Genomic DNA, 22913 nt, shown 5'->3' with positions numbered 1-22913 from the left:
TTATGAGAATATGAATTAAACTTTAATTAAATCCGTTCTTTTCCTTTTGATTTGATGTTGGCTGAAATATTCGCGGCGATCGGCTGGAGTGTTTGGAAGTAAAAATCAACGTTTACAATAAAAATAATCTATTCATCATTTTAGTTCATGACTAAAGATAATTAATTTCAACTATTTTTTTGTTTATTCTATATATGATGCAGCAATAATAAGAAACTTGGCATTTGTTAATAACAAGAAATTCTGCGTTTATCTTGATTTGTACGTTTCCTTTACTAAATTCTGCAATTATGAGAGTAATCGTGAAGATCGTGTATCCTTCCTTATCGTTTATCAACACTTTCCTATCGTGCGTGATTCCCATCCTATCGTTAATCTTGTAAAAACTATCGTTGCCGATACTGTAGCAAGAGAATATTAAAAAAACTATGGCCGCTTAAAAAAGCCTGCTCGTAAGGTGGAATAACACACCTGGATAAAGGCACTCAAATTAACAGTAAATTATTTGATTATGAAAGATATAATGATAAATAAACTGTACATATGTGTAATAACTTCCAGGGAACAATTTGCAGTTTGGGGATAAAAAAAATGACTCTCTAAAAAATCAATTGAGTGAGTAACAACAAACGCTCCTATGGGATTCAAACTGGGCATGAACGAATAACAAGCCCGACGCTTTATAGACTCAGAGAAAGTAACATGTTGCCGTCCATAAATTTCTTTCAATGAAACGAAATATCGTTTCGCTCAGAGGTCAGCCATTTTTGAGATGTGTTATTCTACCTTAACTTACGCAAGATTAAAACCTACGTTACTAAATGGCCCACTTTTTGTGACATCTCTAATCTACCTATAGATGACCATTTAAAGCAAAACAGACCTTAGATTGAATAAACATTCTTATCACTCACGAATCGTATGACACACTTTTTGGTGACATCATTGGCTTATTTCTGATTTTATTTTTTAGTCTAAAATTATCATTCATATTACACTTATCAACGTTGACAATGTGCGCAGTTTGACCTCATTTCAAATTATTCCTTACTTTGACTCAAAGTAAGTGGTCAAAGGATAACAGTTTTATAACCAGTCAATCCAACGTCCAATAAATTACGAAATGATTTGGGGATTTATCAGAGAGGAGGTTATAATTGTAGGTTAAGACAAACATCCTAGCTATATGGAGAATTTGAGAACTATAATTAAAAAGTGGACCATTCTAGAAAATTTTTATGTCCCTATATGACAAATTAATACTCGCATGAAAACATCTATTCAATTGAAGCAAATCTTAAACACATATTTAAAAACCATAAATCTTTCTACAAATGTTCCGTCTTCTTGCGAATATCTTTTACACTATCAATTCCTCGAATCATATCTGCCGCTTTTTCTGCTATCATAATAGTGGGAGCATTGGTATTTCCGGAAGTTACATGGCGCATAACGGAAGCATCCACTACTCGTAGATTGCTGATTCCTTTTACCCTGTAAAATAACAGTAATTCTTTTTTAGTTCAAATAAAGGTTAACGAATGTAACGTTCGGCTGTAATAAAAATTATTTAACTTCTGGTATGATTAAGAAAACATTTTAGTCCTATCCGTCACATTTTTGATTAAACAATTTTTGTAAACATTTTCTTGTTATCATTGGATATAATGATTAGCAGATAATATTAATTATGATGTAGAGTTTATATGAAACCTAATGAAAGATAGAAGAAGCGTGTACTTAAGTTGTGGGTCGACTACCGCAGTGTCATCATTGTCATTTCCCATTCTACATGTTGACGTCGGGTGGTATACTGTTACCGCATAGTGCCGTAATCTACATTTCCAGTACTCATCATTAAGGTAGGGTAGGGAGTTACAGGGCGGGCAGTACTCTAGGTAAGGGTCAGAAGGTGACGCACCAATAGATCTGAAAGCGGTGGTGTTGGATAACCGAAGCATTTCTTGCATTCCTGTAATGATATCAACGATAAGATAAAGGCAACAGCTTTTCAATAGTTAAATTTACAGACAATTCAATTGTCTTCTCAGCTAAATTATGGTACCATAAAGTTTTAACGCTTGTTATATTCTTTATCAGATAAACGAAACAACCTTTTTTAGAATTGATATTTTTCTCCATATGTGATCGTATGAATTAGATGAGTTAAAAATTAGATATGAACAAATGCAGAAAAAAAATCTTAGCACACTTTTGAATATATGTAAATTTTTCCTCTAATGCGAAACAATAATTACTCTTGGCAAAATAAAATTTGGCTTGATCCTTGTTTTCCCATGCGATTTATTGAGTTTAGGGGATTTTATATCAAATTGATTTTAATATCAAAGTAGTACGACACCTTTTAAGAAATCCTTTACATCATCCGGGTGATCGAAATAGTTGGGATCAATGAGGGGAGGATCAAACGGGTCTGCACTCCGAAGTCGAATAGTCCCATTACTTTTAGGATGGAGAAGAATATTGCTCGCTAAAATCATTCCTTCATTTTTCTCTACCATATTTTTATAGAAATTGGACACATCCTCTGTTATCTAAAAAATAAACAATAACAACAAGAAAATTAGCTTTCAGTAATCGGTTCATGCCACTTTCATTTATATTAACATAACAGTTCTTCCAAATAAAAAGAATTTAGAAAAAAATTCTTTTCCAAAAAAAGAAGAAAGAAGTAATTTCAAATTTAATCGATTGATGATTAATTTTAAAAAATATAATGAAAAATAAAGAAAAGATGATTAAGCAGTCTCGATTCATAATTGGAAACCTACTTGAGGATTAAGGTTGAAATTATTTTCAAAGTCCTTTGCCAAACGTGTGTTAGCCTTAAGGATGTAGAATTGATTTTGAAAGTAGGGTGGGGCTTTCTTGTCATCACCATGAAACGCACTAGCTTCCAAGTGTACTTTTCCAAATGGACCTGACAAATCAAAAAATAAAAATAAAAATTGTTTAACAATGATATAATTTTGTTCCTGCAACCTCTAAGATGGTATGCGGCACAGGTCGATATTAATTTGGATATAAGTTAATTATGATTAAAATACATTCCTCGGTTTTTAAATTGTACAACATTTCAACTCAAATATATTTTAAATGATTTTGAAAAGGTACCCAATAAACATTCATGCGGGACCTGACTCCTGACTCACATATATGCGCATATCTGTAGATAACGAAAAACTTATTGCGCTTGGTGTTAGGTAACACCTTTGATAAAATACAAGAAACAAAATTATACTCGATCTTAAATGTTTTTATCGATGGGAAGTACGTCACAAAATGGAGGTGTCCGATACGCCTTAAAACACTTTGCTCTAAACCAACCTCTTCGAAAGATAAGAGAATTGTCCTAACATGAAAAAGATAATGCAAGCAAATATCTTTTATAGTGACCTGTTTACTGCTTACTTAAATAATATGTATATAAGGAATAAGAAATCATTCTTTGAGTATTATGAGGTGATAATTTTGGTTGGGGCGTGATCAAATCCAATAAAACCTCATATTATTCAAAGAATGATTCCTTATTATTTATATTCATATAATTTTTTGCCATCGTATGATTAAACATTTACCAAACCCCGATGGCGCCTCAATTTGGCGTCATTTTGTATTATGGGTTATATAGTTCTAAATCGATACGTAGTGTTATCACAGGCAAAGACAATGGGAAATGTAAATATATATTATTAATATACCTGATCTAAATAATTTGTATTGTAACGTGTCCCAACCAGAGGGACCAAATCCTGAAGACGTATTATCTCGAAATATCATTAGAAGCATCAAGTGATCCTCCAAGTTGTTTCCTACGGGTAAATCAACTTTGACTGGAATCTGTTGATAAACCATGTAAGCAATTATTTTTGCATCCTCGCTAGCCAAGGGTTTTTGGTCCACTTTGCTCCAGTGGACCGAAAACCCTTGGCTAGCGAAAATGTTATTTTTTATGCCAGATCAAAACATGTAGTAACATTGCAAAAAATGAAACATCAAACGAAATTCATCCAATTATTTTTTTTCAGTTGTTAGCAAATTGATCCATGTTGAAGAAATTCTATGTTTTTTTTTTACATAAAATTTTTATGAATTTGGCAAAGAAAAAAATGGCAACTTTTTTTCTGCATTATCCTGAAAAATGAACACAGTAGATATTCCAGTTCTGTTTAACATTATAAGAAATGTAAAATGATAATTGCATTGCTTAAAGGTATATTTTATTTGGAGGAATTGTATCGAAAATCCTTATCTCTTGTTATTGGTTGTCGTGAGGCGGACATGAACATTTTAAATAAGAATTTGTGTATGTACACAGTTGCTATTATAGATTTTTTCGCGTTAGTTGATTTGCAGTATGTGTTTGTTTAGATTTTGACTTTATAATATTTCTTTCATTTTTTGGGGCTTGTTTTGATTTGTTTTTAATTTTTGCATTTTTATTTCTTTAATCTTGAAGACGTATTTCATAATAAAGTAGGCTTTCATCAATATCAGACCGACCTTCAACGAAGACAGGTGCTCTTTTGGTCCAATTCCTGACAACATCAGAATCTGAGGGCTGTTTACAGCACCAGCAGAAAGTATGACCTCTTTACGGGCTTTGACGGTATATTTAACATTGTCCTTTACAAGCCATATACCGATTGCTTTTCCTTTTTCGATCAGTATCTGAAATCATGTATCACATCAAGTAAGTTTAATTATTTGTGTTTGAGTATATGGTGAGAAAATATTATTTTCAAATATTCAACATCATATAAATAATACCTTTGTAACGTAATCATGTATCACATCAAATAAGTTTTATTATTGGTGATTGATAATTTGATGAGAGAATAATTTTTTAAAATTATTTTAAAGAAATAATACCTTTGTAACATAAGAGTTTGTAGATACGTGGAGATTGGGACGAATCATGGCGGGTCTTAGGAACGCTTTGGTCGTACTCCATCTTTCTCCGTTACCGACGGTTTCTTGACCAAAGCAGAAACCTTCATTTATGATAAAAAATAAAACATAAAGTAAAATAAAAAGACAGTTTATGTGTTTTTTTTTAATTTCTATTTAACGCAATGTTTAGAGTAGTGCGCATCTGTATACAATCAGGTCTTTTGATTTATTGATGTACAATATGTAATACTACTTCACATGTTCTGTTAACTAATAGGAATGGTATTAACTAAGTCAGTGTCATTCCTCTAGAATCTAAAATCAAAAATTAAACATTATGTATGATGTTTCGACAGAAAAAGAACTATAAATGCCAATAATGAATATATTTTGTTGTGTAAAGAAATATGGCTCCTCCTTAACCCGCCTGTACACCCTGTCGCTGAAATATTGGAAGTTTTATAAAATACCTGTTTGAGACTCCCCATTACAGTCCACTGTCTTGTATCCCAGCTCCTCCATTCCCCGCCTGTACACCCTGTCAGGTAAAGGCGTTGCCATGCTGTCACTGACCACAAGAGGGCCCCCTGTTCCGTGATAGGCTTAGAGGGATACAATATTCATTCAATCAATACGGTTAAAAGTATGACATTTGTTGATCATGTAGATGTCTTAAACTAAAGTCAAGTGTGTACACAGTTAAATATTTTTTTTTTGGTTTGTTTTGTTCTGTTTTGTCTTTTTTTTTTAAGTGTGGGATGCATTTAAACAAAATTCAAATTGTAATTCGGGAATATATTAATATCATATCGCTCACCTTATATTTCTTTTTTTTTTTTTATCTATGATTAATGATTTTTGGAAACGAAAAATTCTATATTTTTCAGTCGGTTTTTGTTGTTTTAATCTTTATTCAAGATATTCACTTCTGCTAAGGCATGAACGAATACAAAAAACCAAAGTATGTGCATTTGAAATAGTTGCATACAGTCTGCTACATTATTTAAACAACGAACTGTATAAAATAACCATCTGTGAATCAGGTGTATCTATAGAATTGCAAGTCTACCTTTTGTACTTAAATTAGAAGACTCTCTTCGCCCAAAAAAGAAAGACAAAGATATTTTTCGTAAAGTTACGATGGTTTGTGAATCTAAGTGAAATAGAAGTGAAGTGTGCTATACCAGAGTTCTTTAGCCTAGGTATCCGATTGTCTTCTGATTTGATGAAGTAAGGAAGAACGTCTTTGTAGCTCCATCCCTCACACCCCTCTCTGGCCCATCCATCAAAGTCATGGCGACTTCCTCTTATGTAGTGCATATAGTTGATAGAACTAGAACCACCAAGTACCTTTCCTCTTGGCCAGGCACTTCTCTATTTGGAATTTGTATTAGTTACAACTCTAAATATTTTCAATAAAGTTATTTCCATACGATCACGATTTCAACATTAATCAATCTAATCCAGAAATTGTTGGCGTATTATCGCGTATTCAATAAAATTGCTATTACTTTTTTTCTAATCTAGGACTAACAATTATTATGTCTTTATTTTTTTCCTTGAAATATTCTTCATTCATTTCAACATTGTTCCATTCCAAATAACTAATATCAAACATTTATCTTAAAATATTGCCAACCATTTTCATTTTGATTGATCATAAAAACAGTACAATATATCATAAAAACAGTTTTTTCAAATCCATTTTACGCGGGGTTTTTTTCTAATTACTTTGACACTTTTCCTGTGGTAGATGAAAGACCACTTCATGTGATAGAAAAGTGATACAAATGGTCCTATATGATTTTAAGTGTTAAGAATTTCACCTGATCTTTTAATCCCTGGCATGATTTCTTTTGAGGTACAGTTCTAAATGCCCAGTCCTGTTTGGTGTTCTGTAGTAACCCAGGAAGAGCCGGAATGTGCATCACTTCATTTTCCTCCTCGGAACCCCCGGCCTCTACGATAAGCACCGTAGATGTCAAATCTTCCGAAAGTCGGTTTGCAAGGACACATCCGGCTGATCCGGCTCCAACTATCAAAAGAAGCGACAATTTGTTTGAATTGAAATGGGCATTACCTGTATAATTTTGAGGGATTTGTAATGTATTGAATTGCTCCTTTTGTTTTTCTCTCATTTCTCCTTATCTCATACTGTATAAATTAATCCAGATTTGTTTACACATAATTTGCTTTTAAAATTCATCAGAGACATAAACATATAAGACAGTGTTTATCCGTGGTTCACTCTAGTATGCATGTAGTTTTATATTTATCATTACCTGTCATTTTACATAATTTTTTGATAGTTATTATAGATAAGAATACTTTGCACATAACACCAAAAATTGCTCGTTACCTATAATGTAGTCATATGTTCCATTGAGAACAACAGACTCTTCTACAGATTGTTGGCTCTTATTGCGGTAGATATAAAATAATATACCAATCACGCCTACGATCAAACTCCATGATTGGGCCATCCTGAAAAAAAAGAAATAGCAAATCTTTTTAAGCAGTTGTTTGGCTATACCACTAGTCCAGATAGCGTTCTAAAATACAATGCAACTTAACAAGAGAGCTAGCGTACATGTTTTTCTAATGATATTTTGGCATCATGACCGGTGTGGGATTGATTTGTCCGGTCTGAGACAGCAGTGTGAGATTTTTCTGTCTTACACTGTGTATCACTATGCCACGTTAAAACGCCCGCTGTAGAGAAATGCAAGATGATGGGTCGAGATTTTCCATTAAGTAATTGTTTTGCGTAATTTATTACTATTTATTAAATTTTCATCATCATTTATTTTGAGAAGAATTTCACTGTCCCACACTCGTAACAATGAATGATTTTGTTAGTCTCATTTATGAAAAATATTACCGGCAGACATAATGTCAGAAAATAAAGTTTAATGACTGTTTTTAATGTTAGATAAACTGTATCCAAAATATGTTAGATTTCGAGTTTACATGGGATCGCTCAATATCGAAATTGAATAAGGCGTATAAGAAAATGTTTATGACTAGTTTATCTATCAAAAACTGTCAAGGTTGAAGGTAACGTCGCAGTAAAATATTTTTTAATCAAACAAAACATCGTGAATCCTTGAAAAAGCACCTTTTTTGCGGCTTCCTTTCCCTCACATTTTACACAATTTAAACAACTATACTGAAGATTTCAAAAAATGAGATTAAGTAAGTTTAAAAAAAACGACTTTTTGTCAATTTTTCTGAATCTCCATAATTCTATTGCATTTGTGACACTACTTTTGGATCAACCTCTGTACTAAACCACGTGGAACGTAATATGTTTAAGTGTATATACATATGAATATGTATTTTTAGTTTTGTGTGTTAAAATGTAATTTCATGCATGTACATTATAAAATCTAATTATTTGAGTTTTGTTCCTGATGCACTTTTAACTCACGAGATTTTTATGTCACCTTTTGTTCAATGTATAACTATTAATGCTTCACTTTGCTAGAGCAGATTTGTTATCATTTGTCGTTATTTTTTGAAATACGTCTTGTATGAATAAAAGACGTAGCATCAACATTTTCCGTTCAGTCATAGCTCATCAAATCTTGTCAAGTTGCCCTGCGAAAGAGAGAGGCCACAATTACCGTGGACTATTACATTCAGATCTCTGAAGGACAAATCACTTACTTGGTTACTATGCTAATCTAAACATGATCTGCACACACACGCACGTATTCAGATGTACTTTTTTGGATAACAAAATATAGTGTAAACATTTGTTTTATTTTCTATTTACATGAGGGCACAATATCATATGCAATCTTAAGACCCTTTCATCATTACATGACAAATGGTTCAGAATTATACTGGCGGCTGCCCAACCTTGTTCGGATAATACTTTTTTGGGATGACTCTTCTGAACTTTACACCGGCAAAAATTTATTGATTATTTATTTATCTATTTATTTTTTACATCAAGATCGGTTGCACTCATCACATTTAATTTGCATATAGTTTCAAAGTCATTGATCTCCAAAAATCGTTAATAATTGAGAAAAAAGATAGTTAACATACTTGTGACATGTGCATAACATACCTCGTAAACCCTGTACGATGGCCTATTGGTTGATAACTGCTGTTAATTTTAGAAACCGTTGCAAAAAGTGTTGATCGTGCACAACGCACATGACTACTCGTTTAAAAACGATGGACTTTATTTTTCTCTCATTGACAAAGTTAAAATATGTACCGTGCAAACATTATTCAGAAATGTCAAATTGAACGCCTGCACCTAGTCATTGATCATTCATCGAAGGAAAGTTAGACAAAATATATAAAAGTTTACCTTAGACATTTGTATTTTCTGCCTCTTAATCTTAATACACAGTTCTGTACGATGACCTATTTTTGATACCTGATAGAAACGCATCCAGAATTAGTTACGCTTTTTGTGCAGAAATTTGTTTGACGCTATTGGTCTGAAACGCATAATTGATAGGTGTTAGAGATTGAAATAAAATATAGTTTGGTGTTGAAGTCGTTTTGATTATTTAATTAGGTTTTTATTTGTTTGGTTGTTTGATTTTAGCAAGTTCAACCCAGTGTTAAATTATGCAAACGCAACAACAAGTCATGAATGTGCATTAACTACTCATAAATTCAAAGTTCGGTTCATTACACGGTAGATGATGCATTTCTCTCAGTGGCAATGATTTAAAAATGCACCGTCAAAACAATATTTAAAAACTCCTGCATATTGTAACATGTGTGAGAGCAGTACGTGCACTACTCGACATATATAGATTAGACAGAGCAGCAAGGGGAAAATGGTGGGTTCGCAGTGGTAAAACCACTTTTGAACAGCATAGTCATTCACTGATAATAATTCAACAGTTTCTGTCAAAAGAAAATGATATTTATGTGTGCTTAGAACATAATAAGTTGAACTCATTGTTCTACAACAGACATCAAAACTGTATATATACATATATGCATACTTACTTGCGTAAATAGCAATATCCGCCTCCCTATAAACATGCATTTACTTCTCGGGTTTTTCCGGCAGAGCTCGGAGAAAAACACCCATTGAATGTATAACCATCAAGAGTTGGTACAAAATGAATTTAAGTCAATTTACGTATCGGCTAGACAGCTTTATGTGCATTTTCTGATATATATTTTCGGATGTATCATTGAATTCAATGAAGTCTAACTCATAAGTCAACAGTTAAAAAAACGTTCTGTTTTTATTTAAGGAAATCAGTAGGAAATCATTCTTTTAGTATTATAAGGTGATAAGTTTGGTCGGGGGCGGTCATATAAAAAAAAGCCCGAAGGGCTTTATCATAGATTTGACCACGCTCCGACTGAAATTATTAGCTGCAATAATGTAGCGCTCTCCGATCTTTTTTTTTTATATCTATTGTTCACTGGAGAGGGCCACAATATCACATGATCTCCATAATGGTGGAAAATTAAATTTTTCATGCGGCTGACTTTGGTCTAAAAAGATTGTTTTTACATTTGACGTACTTAAGATAAAATGATTTTTTAATTCAGGTTGAAAAAAAAAACTAATCGTATATAAATCAAAAACCAGATAAAACACATCAGCGTGTTTAACAGTCGTCATTCCCAGCAGCCATGACAGTTCTTGCGTGATTTTATGAGATTTTCGCTTGAAGTTTTGAAGGGCTTGTTAACGTAAATGTCAGTGTAAATAAGCTATCTCACCTCGTTCTATCAAACATCATTTTAGGAAAAAGTATATAATGGAAATTACATATTTACCGCGTCAATTACATTAAAATAGGGGATTTCCTATATTCCGTTCAAAATAAGCTCCTGAATTCTCATTGGCTGCACCAAAATAAAACCGATCAAGGTCAGTTAACATGGCGGACAAATTCAATTTGCGTTTTTAACATTAACGAAAATAACCGATATATGGACTATACCTGATATTTTTGGAATAATTTATGCAATACACAACTACAATGTTTAAGTTCAAGTAAAATGCAAATGTTATTGTCATTTACATAAGATTTAAACCGAAATCGTTGCGGGAGTGAATTACTCCCCCTCCCTCCAAAAAAAAGGGAGAGAGTTACATTATCACCTCATAATATTCATCTTCGCTAGCCAAGGGTTTACGATCCGCTTCTCTCCTCTACAACCCTTGGCGGATTAGTTCTCATTTCGTAGCTTCACTTATCTACATTTGATTGGACGCAGTGGCTAACCCCTGCATCCAATCAAAAATTGTTTTACGTTCGACCACGTGCGAGAAGAGAGAATGTGTAAACAGCTAGTCTAAATCTTCTGAACTCTTATATTTATGTTCGAAAAAAGAGTCTTGACGATTGAGAATTGTGTACAACAATGGCGGTGTGCAGGCTTTGTCATGAGGTTTAGCCTGTGAAAAACCGCAGAACAATTTTTACTCCTACATTCGGGGTCTCATCTCAACTTACAGAAGTTTTAGGTTATACTCCACGAGATGATGATGGCTTATCAAAGTACGTTTGTGGGTTTTGTTTTTGTAAATTGAACAAATTGTCAAAGATCGAATTTGACTTGAAATACAAAGTGCAGACATTGAATGTCGAAGAGTCGTCGCTACTGAAGAGTTTACGGGACACCTATTTATCTTCCAATGCTGCAATAAAGTCCCCGCGACGTCAACAGTTCGTTACTTCAGAGTCGGCTCCGAAGATCCCTAAACTCCTAGACTCCGGGAAGCGCATAACTTACCATTCCCCTACACCACGGAAATGCAAGAAACCTTTGTTGTTTACACCCAAGAAAACGACTGAACGAACAATTCTGCCAAAAAGAACTGTAACAGAAGAAAATAAAACTGCAGACCCCCAACCAAAGCGAGTGAATGTGAAATTGTTCTCGCCAAGTTAAGTCAAGGTATATCCATATAATATACATGTATTCATAGTTTACTTATTCAAGATTATTTTTCCTTTTAACTAATGAATATGCTAGTTGTTATTTTAAGGAATATTTTAAGTGATTATAGATATGTAAATATCAGGCACGTAACATCGGGGGTAGGGGGCTAACCCCCCACTTTTTGGGCAACAAAGATTTTTTTAAATATACATATATAAATTTGGAGGCACTTGCCACCCCCCCCCCCCCCCACCCCCAACTTTTAAGGACTGTTTCCAAAAAATGGTATGGGAAAAAAAACAAAAAAGCACTATAATGGATTTTGACAATTGGCAAATAAGATTTTTTTTATAGCTTGTCAAGGTTTCGGACGAGTTCCCCCCACCTTTTCCCACTTTCATAAATGATGCTACTTGCCTGAATAAACATTATGATTGACTAAAATATTTACAGACCTCAGGGCCTGAATGAATAGAGCTAGTGGTCAGATCTGTTTAATGAAATATTCTAAAGAAGGGTTTTTTGTCAAAATAATTATAAACTGATCAACTGTTAATGTTTTTATAGGTGATGTATATGTCTGCCAATAAAATCAAAAGCAGAGTTATTCCACGAGGAGATTTTCAGAGAATAGTAAAAAGTGTGTCACAGCATTCATCAAAAGACAGAATAGGCAGACTTATCTTCAAATCTTCACTGGAAGATTCAGTGAATAAATGTGTATATAACGAAGTTAACAAAGAGTGTATGAACCTGTGCTCCAGGAAGGATATTTCCATGCTAAGAAACTGCAGTAGTGAAAATCTCGCTACATTTTCAGCAAGCACTTTGAATGTTGAAATTCAGAAGAGAGCACCACTTCTTCATGGGATTTTACAGCATGTCGTCAAAGGATCTGATTTGGGAACAGTTGTTACAGGTGCCATCGCATTGAAGTTCCGCAACAAGCATTTATCTGCTTTTCACCATGTAGTAGCACAGATTTTGGACCATGGTGGTGCAACAGGTGAGGTATTCTTCATTATCCATAACAGTTAAATCTGCTTGGTCTGATTTCATATCAAATTTTACATACGCTTTTAAATGATTTTTTTGTTAAATAGGTGAAAAATAGTAAGCATCAAAATAGTTTACCATATTTCAATGGCAAAATGATATACAAAGTTTGTTTACAAATCAAACTTTATATAAAAGGGTGTTATATGATTTCGCCCCTTATTAAGACTCGCCCCACAATGTCGAGGCGGGTATGCTTGTATCACGAACTTTACATTCGCTCTAATTAAAGGAAATAATACTTCAAACGTATTTTTGCAAATCAAGAATAAATCATTGAACGTCTTTCACTAATCTTTCCAAAGGTTGTTGTGTTTAAACTTTGAAGCAATGCATAATATGCGGATAAATATAAACCCAGTCAATCGGGGGCTAAATCAAATGGTTCCCTTTTCTTAACAAGCCCATAATGCATTTTAAGTGTACAGCAATTTTATTCAAATATTCTTAGATTTGAAAAAGAGGACGATTCTGCTGGTGTAAATAGGTGAACGTCTATAAGTTGTTTAGATAGATTGTTTGTTTAGAAAATTATTTGGTACTGTAAATAGCCAAAAAACCAAGCAGCTTTAAAGAAGATAAAATGTACATGTATAAATTAGCTCACCTACATTGAAGGTGCAAGTGAGCTTCTCTGATAATTTGTGGCCAGTCACCTGTCCAAATTTTCTAATATGTGTTGTTTAAGCTTTATATTTCATGTTGTGTTCATTTAAACAGTATCACCATTGTACATACAATTATTTAATTGCAGACAATAGATACATTAGGCAAGATGGGCCTGTGCGTTTCCTCTTCTGCAGCATCCAAACACAAGCAACAACTACTTGAGCGACAAGCGGAAAATATCGAAAGTTTGATGCTGAGAGAAAAGCTTGAATTATAAAAAACAGGTATGTCTCATGTGCAGTGAAGTGATATTATTGGGGACAACATCGACATAAGTAGAATTCCTTCACAAATGAGTAAAGACAGGCAGAGGAAAAGCTGGCATTGGTTTTTGCTTGTTTGAAAAAACGAGTTTTAAACCCAGAACTAGATGATTCGCAACCAATAGCTGAGATCAGTTCAGTAGAGAACAGTACATTTGTTCCGAATATCAATGACTGTAACACATTGGATAGGAATTTCATTTTCCACATCATGCATGTCCTGGTAAATTATATTGGTTGCTTGGAAAATATAAGAACTGTTTGCCCAAGTTTATATCACATCTTCATTTGGAAGAATTATCCAGGATCAGACTTTGCCATACTTGACCTTTTGGATAAAAGTGAGAACAAAGCTGAAGATATGATAAGCATCTTAGAGAATATCAATACTAATTACATACCAAGAACAGAGGATGATAATCCATCAGTTATTAAAAAAAAAGTTTTTGGTGGTGATGTGTTAACAAATGAAAGAGCACATTCGGCACAGCTTGCCATGTTTAATGGCCAGACAGATTTTGAGAGACTTGCTGGAGCTGTCCACAGACCAGAGGGCTTGCATCGAATGATGAACCTGCTCTTGGTATTTCATTGAGAAGTTGAAGTTCCTTGTTGACAGTTTTCAGAAGGCATGTCGTTAGTTGTTGTTGTTTGAAGTTCCTTGTTTACAGTTTTTAGGAGTCATGTTGTTACTTGTTGTTGTTGCAGTTGTTGTTTATTTGTTTAAAAATTTCCAACTTATTAAGTTCAACATTATTTTAAACAATTCTTGCATGTATGGCAAACAGTTATATATTTTTATTTTTGCTTTAGAGTTGTATCTATCTATACATCTATCTATCTATCTAGATAGATAAATAGATACTGATAGATAGATAGATAGATAGATAGATAGATAGATAGATAGATAGATAGATAGATAGATAGATAGATAATGAAATGTATTCGAATTTGAATTTGCAAAGGTCAAAAGTGAAAATTCTGTTTCCTGTGACATACTGTGGAATCATTAGAATTTGTGGTGGCTGAATTTTTGTGGTATTCGTGGGTACCCCTCCCCCACTAATTTAAATCTTCAACGAAAACAATTTTAGGAAAAGTTATTTTTGTTACTGAAACAGTAACCAACGCATCCATGAAATTAAATCCCCACAAATGATATTAAAAGTGACATGATCCTTGAAAATTGGCCCCCATGAATTTAAATGATTCCACAGTAATTAATTCTGGCTGACTGAAAATAGTGTTTGGTTAATTTATCGGAATATATATTTTTTGATTGGGAAATGTTTTCCAAATTGATGGGCACAATATGGTGGTTTAATATTATTTCTAATCATATACCAGAATAAATTACCTTCCTGGCTATCCAACTTTAAAATTTAGGATCCAGTTACGGGAAACAAAGATTTTTATTAATGATGGCCCAAGGATTATTAATGTTGTAAAATGAATTGATTCTGTTCTATGATATTTATCAATAGGAAGTTTTTATTCAATTGCATAGACAATCCTTAAAGTGCATATTTTTTCTTCATGGTCAAGAATTGACCCATATTGATCATAGTAAGGTCAAGAAATTTTTGCCAACTTCTAATTTTAATAGTCCTTACACTTTTTTTTTGCAGTTCATATATCAGACATTTTACAAAACTACATCTGCGCATGATAAAGGAAGTCTTTGTCACCTCAGAAATTTTGTCGGTAGAATTGATGTCCACGGATCTGAAGAAGTAATTCTGAAGTACAGGTAATTAACCGTAAAAAAGAGTTAATCTATACAAAAAATATCTAAATCTCTATTTGTGATTTACCCAAGACATATAAATTCATATTAATTCAGAGCCCATTACTCTTTCATGGAGGATTGCCTGGATTCCTATATTGTTGGAGCTTGCATGCATCTTTTAGATTTGCCGGACATTGACGCAATACCCAGCAGTTATCAACCTCTTTTCAATATTCTTCCTGAAGAACAGCAATTGAATTACATTGCCAAAATTACCAAAGATATTTTAGACAAATACATAAAGATTACTGATGGTAATTTGAAGTTAATTTACTTTAATATCTTGCATTTTCAGTAAATGTTATTATACTTCAGTCATGATTTAAACAAGTTATATTGAAACTTTATTCGTACATGTATATATCAAATGTTTTTCCTTTTTTGCAGAAGTCCTGTTCATTTCAGAAAGAACTGCAGCATTAGACACACAGACCAGACAATTACAAGACATGTATGATACTAGGCAACAGAAATATTTATGTGAAGCATGCACCAAGAAATTCAAAACAATTGGAGGCTTTCAAAGACATCTAAGGAAAGAACATGATTGGGTTTTTATGGGGGAAGTCACAAACAGTTCATCCAAGAAGGATCACATTGCACTATACCGGGCCTCGTTCATGAAATGTTCTCTGCTTTTGCGGGACACAAATGACGCATACAAGATGGGTGATGGAGAGAATTCTAAGAGATTCAAAGTTCCAAATGCTTTTATCCTGCATTGGCAACCATGTTAAGTATCAACTCTGGTTGTTTCGGTTTATGGCATACTGCTTTTCCTTACTGACACCAAGAATGGCGTATGAATACATTTGGAATTGCACTGCAAACCTGCACAGTAATTTAGGACACAATATACCAAATGATAACCTTGTAGAATTGCTAGTGCAGGCAGTTAAGAAGAAAGTTCGTGCTCAGGGAGCTAATGCCACCTATGAAAGTGTTCGATCTGCTGCTCTTGCATTACAAATCCAAGAAGAAATCACAAAAAATATGCAAGAAGAATGTAAGAAAGGGAGAGGAGGAACAAGAAGACCAGAACCATCAAAAGTTAATGATATCACTGCTATGGTCAAGGAGCTGCAGTCTGCTGAAATATTTGACTACATACCAGGGCGCGAGTTTAGTACATTTCCGTGATTTTCTGAAGTCTTCTCTCGGGTCAAAGTTACAGACCTACATAAATGGTTAACAGACAATAAAGAGAGACTTTCTTATGAGACATTGTAATTTTTTGAAAAACTTTTCAATTGAAAAGAAGAATGCAATTTCTTTTACTCCAAACATACCAAAATTGGTTGATATGTTTTATGAAAGCTGTAAATATTTCACAAAACTTCAACACTTGTTATCAGTCAACTTTTTGACTTGAGACATTTCAAAAGTTATTTGCCATTTTTCATACGACAAAGCTCACTTAAGCTTAACTTAATAAACATACAAGTAACCAAATGATTTTTTTTTAAATTTCAATTTTTTTGTTTACTGTGCATATATGATTTTCTTTCTTTTAGAAGGCTGGGTGGTCTTGGTCATTTGTAGAATATTTTACCAGAAATTTCTTTTAGATAGAGAGCTTTGTATTAAGATGTAGGGAATTATTCAAAAGTTTATGGCAAAAAAAATCCATATAATCTTTAGGTAGATCTGATGGGCAATTTGTTAACCACCCAACCTCCTTAAGCAAACAGCACGCTGAATACCCAGTAACTACCGGTACATGTATAAGTTATTTCTGTTTCTAGCGCCAATAAAAATGATATTTTGTTTGATGTACTTTGACCATCCAATATATCACCCCAAAATATATATTCATGGACTAAGTAAAGGATTTTTTTTAATTTTCAGTTCTTTCTAAAAAAAAAAAAAAAGAAGATGAAAGGATGCACGTTGTACATTAAACAGAAATATTTGTAAGGGTGGCCTCATGATGCGTATTTAGTGTGTCCCACAGGCTTATTAAGAATTTGAAGTACTACAACGTAACATTATGAAAGTGCGAAATTACAAAAAAAATGCACCAATCATTATTATTTATAACTTACAAATTAAATACCTGGTATTCATAGCAATATTTATTGCAATTCTTGTCATCAATTTGAAATAAGGATTTTTTTTTCTTATTAACCAATTAAGGTACTTCACTACACCAAGACTTATACTTTTTACGACACTACGTCACAAGATGGCAATTTAAATGTTTTGATAAACTGTATCAATGGATTCAGATGTATATTGTCAGAGCTCAGTGGTTAAAGTATCAGGCTTGTGAACCGCAGATCATGAGTTCGAATCTGCCTGGGGCTTTTGTTCATGTTTACTAAATGAAATTTTTGAAAATATCATTTTTATCTAAAATTACACATTTTTTCGCCTATTTGACATATATATTTCTTATCCATCATGCTTTCTATCATAATCAAGTAATTTTCTGTTGATTTGAGAAACTATTTCAAGGTATAGTGAGGCACCTTAACATCATTTCAAAATGCTAAGGTTTGGTTGTTTTCATAAAAATGGTTATAACACTCGTCAATAAATCAAGGAAATTTTAATGAAAGGAAAGAAACATTAAAATTCTTCCTCTTCAGTTTTTTTAAGCAGATTATACATTTCTGTATCTCCAAAAACCTCTGAAACAATAGTGCATATTTCAAAAGCTGTTTGGAAATACCATATAGGAATATTTTTAAGAACATCATCAGGAGTAAATATTTTGTCACACTTTTGCACTATAAGAGTTACAAGCTCATCAGTTACACCATGTATAATATCAACAATACCTCCACAAGCAGAAAATGACATAGAATGTTTATATGAAATAATTTTTTGGTTCAAAATCTTTCTGTCATTGTCTGAAACTTGTCTACAAATTTCTTCATCATCAGATGATTCAGATTCACATTCATCCTTTAAAAAAGATCTATGAGTATATGGACACTCACTTTGTTTACATTCACATTTTTTGTCACAGACATCACAGCGGTTATGAAGAGGGGATATAGTGCTATGAGCTACTAAGTATGCTTCACATAGCAATTCATGCCGACATTTGCTTTTATCTTTTGCTAGTCTGACTAAAACAGGATCAACTCTTTTCAAGTGTCCTTTATGTGTCTTGTAGAGAATTAGGTTGTGTGAATGTCCACCATCTCTGCCAGCCCTTCCCATCTGCTGAACAAAGGTATACATTTGTCTGGGTGAATTAAAGTGAATAATATTGTTCACACCATGGAAATTGACCCCCATCCCTGCAGTATTGGTACACACAAGAATTCTTATTGTCCCATCAGTGTTCATGTTTTTTCTTATTTTGTCTTTTACCTTCTCACTTGTCTTACTGTGAAACATGTCAAATAAATGGCAGTTATTTCCAAAGATTTTTTACAAATAATGTGTAAATTTTGGAGACATCTTGATTTCTTTCACAGAAAATAATATGTCTTGGAAGCTTGTCTTTTTTTATTTTCAGGTCCTCTATCAACCAGTGAAACACTTTCTGTAAATTTTCATTGTTTGGGATACACTGTGATGAGATTTTAATATTTTTCCTAGATGGTGAGTCTAAGATAATGGTACTGTTGGCTTGAAAACACAAAAGTTTCATAATTTTTCTTCTCTGCACTGGCCCAGATGTTGCTGTCAAAGCTGCTATCGATGCCGAAGGACAGAGGGATCTAAGCTCTCCTATCTTAGAAAACCATACTCGAAAAGGATCATCTTCACCATCACTTTCTCCCCTGAAAAAAATAGTGCACTACATTATACAAGTACTTTGAAAATTCATAGAAAATTGGCATTGTAAAGTTTATTATATTAACTGGCCCTAAACAAGAATTGCTTACAGGGGCAGATCCAGGATATAAAGTTAGAGGTAGCGCTAAATTAGGCAGGGGGTCTGCGGTTACTTTGAGGCCTCCAATGGGTCCAGGGCAAAGCCTTGATGGTAGTCCAGGTGGCGAAACCCCAGAAGCTCCTGGATTCTAGAGATTTTTGCAGGGTTAAATGTAGTTTTTACTCAGTACACTTTTATAGTATTTCTTTCATTTTACGTTAAATTTGACAATTTTAGTAGGGGTGCATGCTGGGTGCACAAAAATATATAATTTACAATTTTAATCATTTTGTCTTTGGGAACAACTAATAAAATAATTATAAAGAACTGCACTATGTGACAACCAAGCCTCTGTGTTTTTTTATCTACATCTGACCATCCTTGGCGTTTTTGATTCCCCAAGGCACAACATGTTTTGTACGAAAGGATGTTTTACATAGTTTAACTACAGTTTACTTTACCACTCACCACAGTAGTACTGTATGTGCCTTGTCAACAACAATGAGTTTAAGCTTTTCTTGGTATACTTGGGTCTTCAAAACCTCTAGCCATGTGACATCGCCTACTAAAATCTCCGGGCTACCAAACACAAAATCATACATTCCACGTTTGATGTTTTCCGTTTCTGAATGATCTTTACCAATATACGTAGCCCGGAATCCTAGACGCTCCAGTTTACTGCACTGCTCCGACATAATGGTGACAAGTGGGGCTATCACAAGTGTTATAGATTTCGGTCTTACTATGGGTAAACACTCGTATGTCAAAGATTTGCCGCTCCCTGTTCTTGTTCCCACAAAAACATCGTGACCATTCATCACTGCTACGATGGCTTTTCGCTGGTTGTCTGTAATTTCGCTGATTTTGAAAGTTTTGCAAATCTCGTCGAAAATACAATGCATACTGGGCGCGGCCATTTTTGTTTTTTCTCTAAATCCAAACTACGTTCGATACGCGCAATCTTAATGGTTTAATGATGTAATGGAAACTGGTGTTATCTTATTATCCGCTAGTAGGCGCTTCTCTAAGCTACGAAATGAGAACTAAATCCGCCAAGGGTTGTGTAGGAGAGAAGCGGATCGTAAACCCTTGGCTAGCGAAGATGCATAATATTTAAAGAATGGTTTCATCTTACTTATATTTATATTATTTCTAATTACTATAGTTTAAAACAACATTTTAAAACCACTATTTTTTACATGTAGCACATGCTATGTAGTACTACGCGGTGCAGCCAATACTGTGTTTCGGTTATGCTATAGGACACGCCCATTCAGTGTCGCCAAGCTTTTTATGAAAGTATTGGCTTATAGGCTTCAAAATTGATTCCTAATGTTATCACAGACAAAGACAGTTGAAAATGTAAATATATACAGTTTCTCATAACAAGCTGACTGTCTTGATTGCCTTGTATTCAAGGCTTTCTTGCTTGTCGTACAGGTCTGAGAAGTTACGATTGCACCTTGCCCATTTTTTTACGATTTGCGATTTTTAACACCCCTGAAATACAGCTTCTGAAATCATCAGAGCATTTGCATAAATTTAAGCTTTTATTTTGATATATCCTCTTTAAAAATGTATATTATATATTTTTTCTCGGAGAAGAAAAGACCGATATAGGACAATTATTCGTATTTTTGTGATAAAACAAAACTTATGCGCATCAAATTGGTGAATTTTGATCCGACAAACCGCATAAATGGCTAAAATGAATTACAATTAATTCATTTGCATTTATTTAAATAAGTGTCTTTATATATAAGTTAGAACTTTTTGCAAATTATGTAATTCAGTCTAGAGAATTTTTAAAGCATTGCAGTTCTGTTTTAAACATTTTTTGTTCGATGTGTCAGCAAAGGCCCCAATTTAAAATATTCATCGTCACATGATGTCAAACAGTGTATCGGCATGTGAACAAAATGGCGTCGCGAAAGTGTGGTCAGTGTGTTTGTAGTTGTCTAAAGCATCGGAGACGAAAGAAAAAATAAATAAAAGAATCGTGATATTTAAAGGCCAACAAAAGGGACTGACGTTTTTATTTTGTTTATTGTTTCGTTAGTGGAAATGGTTTTTGTGTGTTCATATATTGATATTGTTATTAGGTTTTTTCATAATGATGGACATTTTTGACGAATTCAATAATTTTATTTCGCATGAAAGCTTTCTCATTTCACTTAATTCAGTTCTTAAAAATTGCTGTCACGCATTCATGTAAGCATTCAAATTATCATTTCTTTTTTATATTTAACTACCCAGTATTACCTTATTAGCAATGACTATTCTTTGCATTTTTCACAAATATTTTTTTAATAAATGTCAGAAAATCACAGTTTTAAACATCAAGGTAACAATTAATGTGGATTTTGAATTAAAAATTAATTAAAGAGTTTGACAACTTTGCACAAATTAATTGTCAAAATAGTGATTGACAAACTTTATGTACTTGCAGTCGTAAAGTCAATGAATTAAACAGTTTTAAATTAGCTTATATTCAAACTGTATTAAAATCAAGCAGCAAGGGCAAAACGGGATCGGGTTTATTCTGTTTGGGTGTGAGCTACTGTTTAAAATCAAATGGTGAAGCGTTATATCTGTCTTGTTTAATTTTACCACTTATGAAAATGTATTATTGGACTCTTCTGTATGTCATCAGTAACCTATATAAAAGTAACCATTTAACATACGCTAATAAACCTTTAGCGAATAAACCTTTCGCGAATAATATGGCGCACTTTTTAGGTACCCTATTTTTAAACGACCATTTAACAAGATTCACCTTGAAACGGTTTACATTTTATTTGCGTATGTATTTTTATGGTTCTGGCATGTCACAATTAATATTGATGCATTGTTCTGATTATATAAGTATTACATATTTTTCATTGGTTTCTCTTTGACAATACGCACGTATCAATCAAAGGTGTATATAAGTTGCTCAAAACAAAAACAAGAACTAATCCGTGACAATCTGAAAAATATTCTTAAACACATTATCGGTGTTTGATGAAATCAAAAACTAACTCACTTTACTTTGTTCCAAGTACTGCTCCGCCACTTTCTGTGTATTATTTCAATAATTAAAAATACTTTCTAAAAATACAAACTACGTGCTTCATTGGGATGAATGAAGTCCCAGATCGTCTGTTCTAAAACGCCCCACAACCACTTCAGGTTTTAATGCACAACCAACAGTTAAAAATATATTGGCTTTCTGCATTGGAAAAAACATTTTAAAAAACCGGATGATAACGATAAAACTGTAGGCGGTGTTCCGAGTGCGTCTAAATGGAGAAAAGATGTAAGCATGTCCTATTCTGAATTGTCTTACGATGTTTGATTTTGTTTATGTGAAATTTTCCGTTGCATAAACAGATGTTGTATCAATGAAGAAATCTTTTTTTCTCCTTTATCGATATGAACTGTACTTTATTGTTTTTTGACAGGTATGTAAATTTTAATCAAATATCATAAAAAAAATGACGGAAGAATTAACTAATGTACA

The 22913-nt window shown here is 33.3% G+C and overlaps 2 protein-coding genes and 2 pseudogenes across 6 annotated transcripts in view; 2 read left to right on the top strand and 2 right to left on the bottom strand.

Moving 5' to 3' along the window:
* Positions 1-606: 606 nt before the first annotated feature.
* The window catches only part of LOC128184816 (alcohol dehydrogenase [acceptor]-like), a 76152-nt gene continuing 53845 nt past the window's right edge, over positions 607-22913 (bottom strand). Inside the window, exons 1-12 of one of the 5 annotated variants that reach the window (XM_052854415.1) lie at positions 22437-22482; positions 7274-7398; positions 6741-6949; positions 6099-6288; positions 5385-5516; positions 4894-5015; positions 4525-4692; positions 3723-3861; positions 2793-2941; positions 2363-2555; positions 1741-1972; positions 607-1494 (exon numbers count right to left, since the gene is read on the bottom strand). In XM_052854415.1, the coding sequence (XP_052710375.1) occupies positions 1329-1494; positions 1741-1972; positions 2363-2555; positions 2793-2941; positions 3723-3861; positions 4525-4692; positions 4894-5015; positions 5385-5516; positions 6099-6288; positions 6741-6949; positions 7274-7397 (1824 nt within the window). In that variant the 5' untranslated portion in view covers position 7398; positions 22437-22482 and the 3' untranslated portion in view covers positions 607-1328. Of the gene's footprint in view, positions 1495-1740; positions 1973-2362; positions 2556-2792; positions 2942-3722; positions 3862-4524; positions 4693-4893; positions 5016-5384; positions 5517-6098; positions 6289-6740; positions 6950-7273; positions 7399-8992; positions 9205-9241; positions 9289-9897; positions 9967-22436; positions 22483-22913 lie in introns of those variants that run through there. The other 4 variants (XM_052854416.1, XM_052854414.1, XM_052854413.1 and 1 more) reach the window with 4 other exon arrangements.
* Positions 12370-13768, top strand: LOC128185528 (uncharacterized; annotated as a pseudogene).
* LOC128184821 (uncharacterized) lies at positions 15460-16971 on the top strand (annotated as a pseudogene).
* LOC128185527 (ATP-dependent DNA helicase RecQ-like) lies at positions 18944-20362 on the bottom strand. Its single transcript, XM_052855105.1, has 2 exons — positions 19880-20362; positions 18944-19316 (listed from the first exon to the last, which is right to left on the bottom strand). Exons 1-2 carry the CDS (start codon positions 20326-20328, stop codon positions 18944-18946), a joined length of 822 nt encoding a protein of 273 aa, XP_052711065.1. The 5' UTR covers positions 20329-20362.

The sequence above is a fragment of the Crassostrea angulata genome, chromosome 5 (assembly GCF_025612915.1).
Source record: "Crassostrea angulata isolate pt1a10 chromosome 5, ASM2561291v2, whole genome shotgun sequence".
Classification (NCBI taxonomy): domain Eukaryota; kingdom Metazoa; phylum Mollusca; class Bivalvia; order Ostreida; family Ostreidae; genus Magallana; species Magallana angulata.
Note: the sequence above shows the minus strand (reverse complement) of the source record. Positions and strands in the feature narration are given on the sequence as shown.

Excerpts from the sequence above, each read along its gene's own strand:
- LOC128185527 (XM_052855105.1), bottom strand. The coding sequence starts at position 20,328 with ATGGCCGCGCCCAGTATGCATTGTATTTTCGACGAGATTTGCAAAACT. Across the intron at positions 19,317-19,879 it reads GCACATACAGTACTACTGTG|GGGAGAAAGTGATGGTGAAG; the intron begins GTGAGTGGTAAA and ends TATTTTTTTCAG.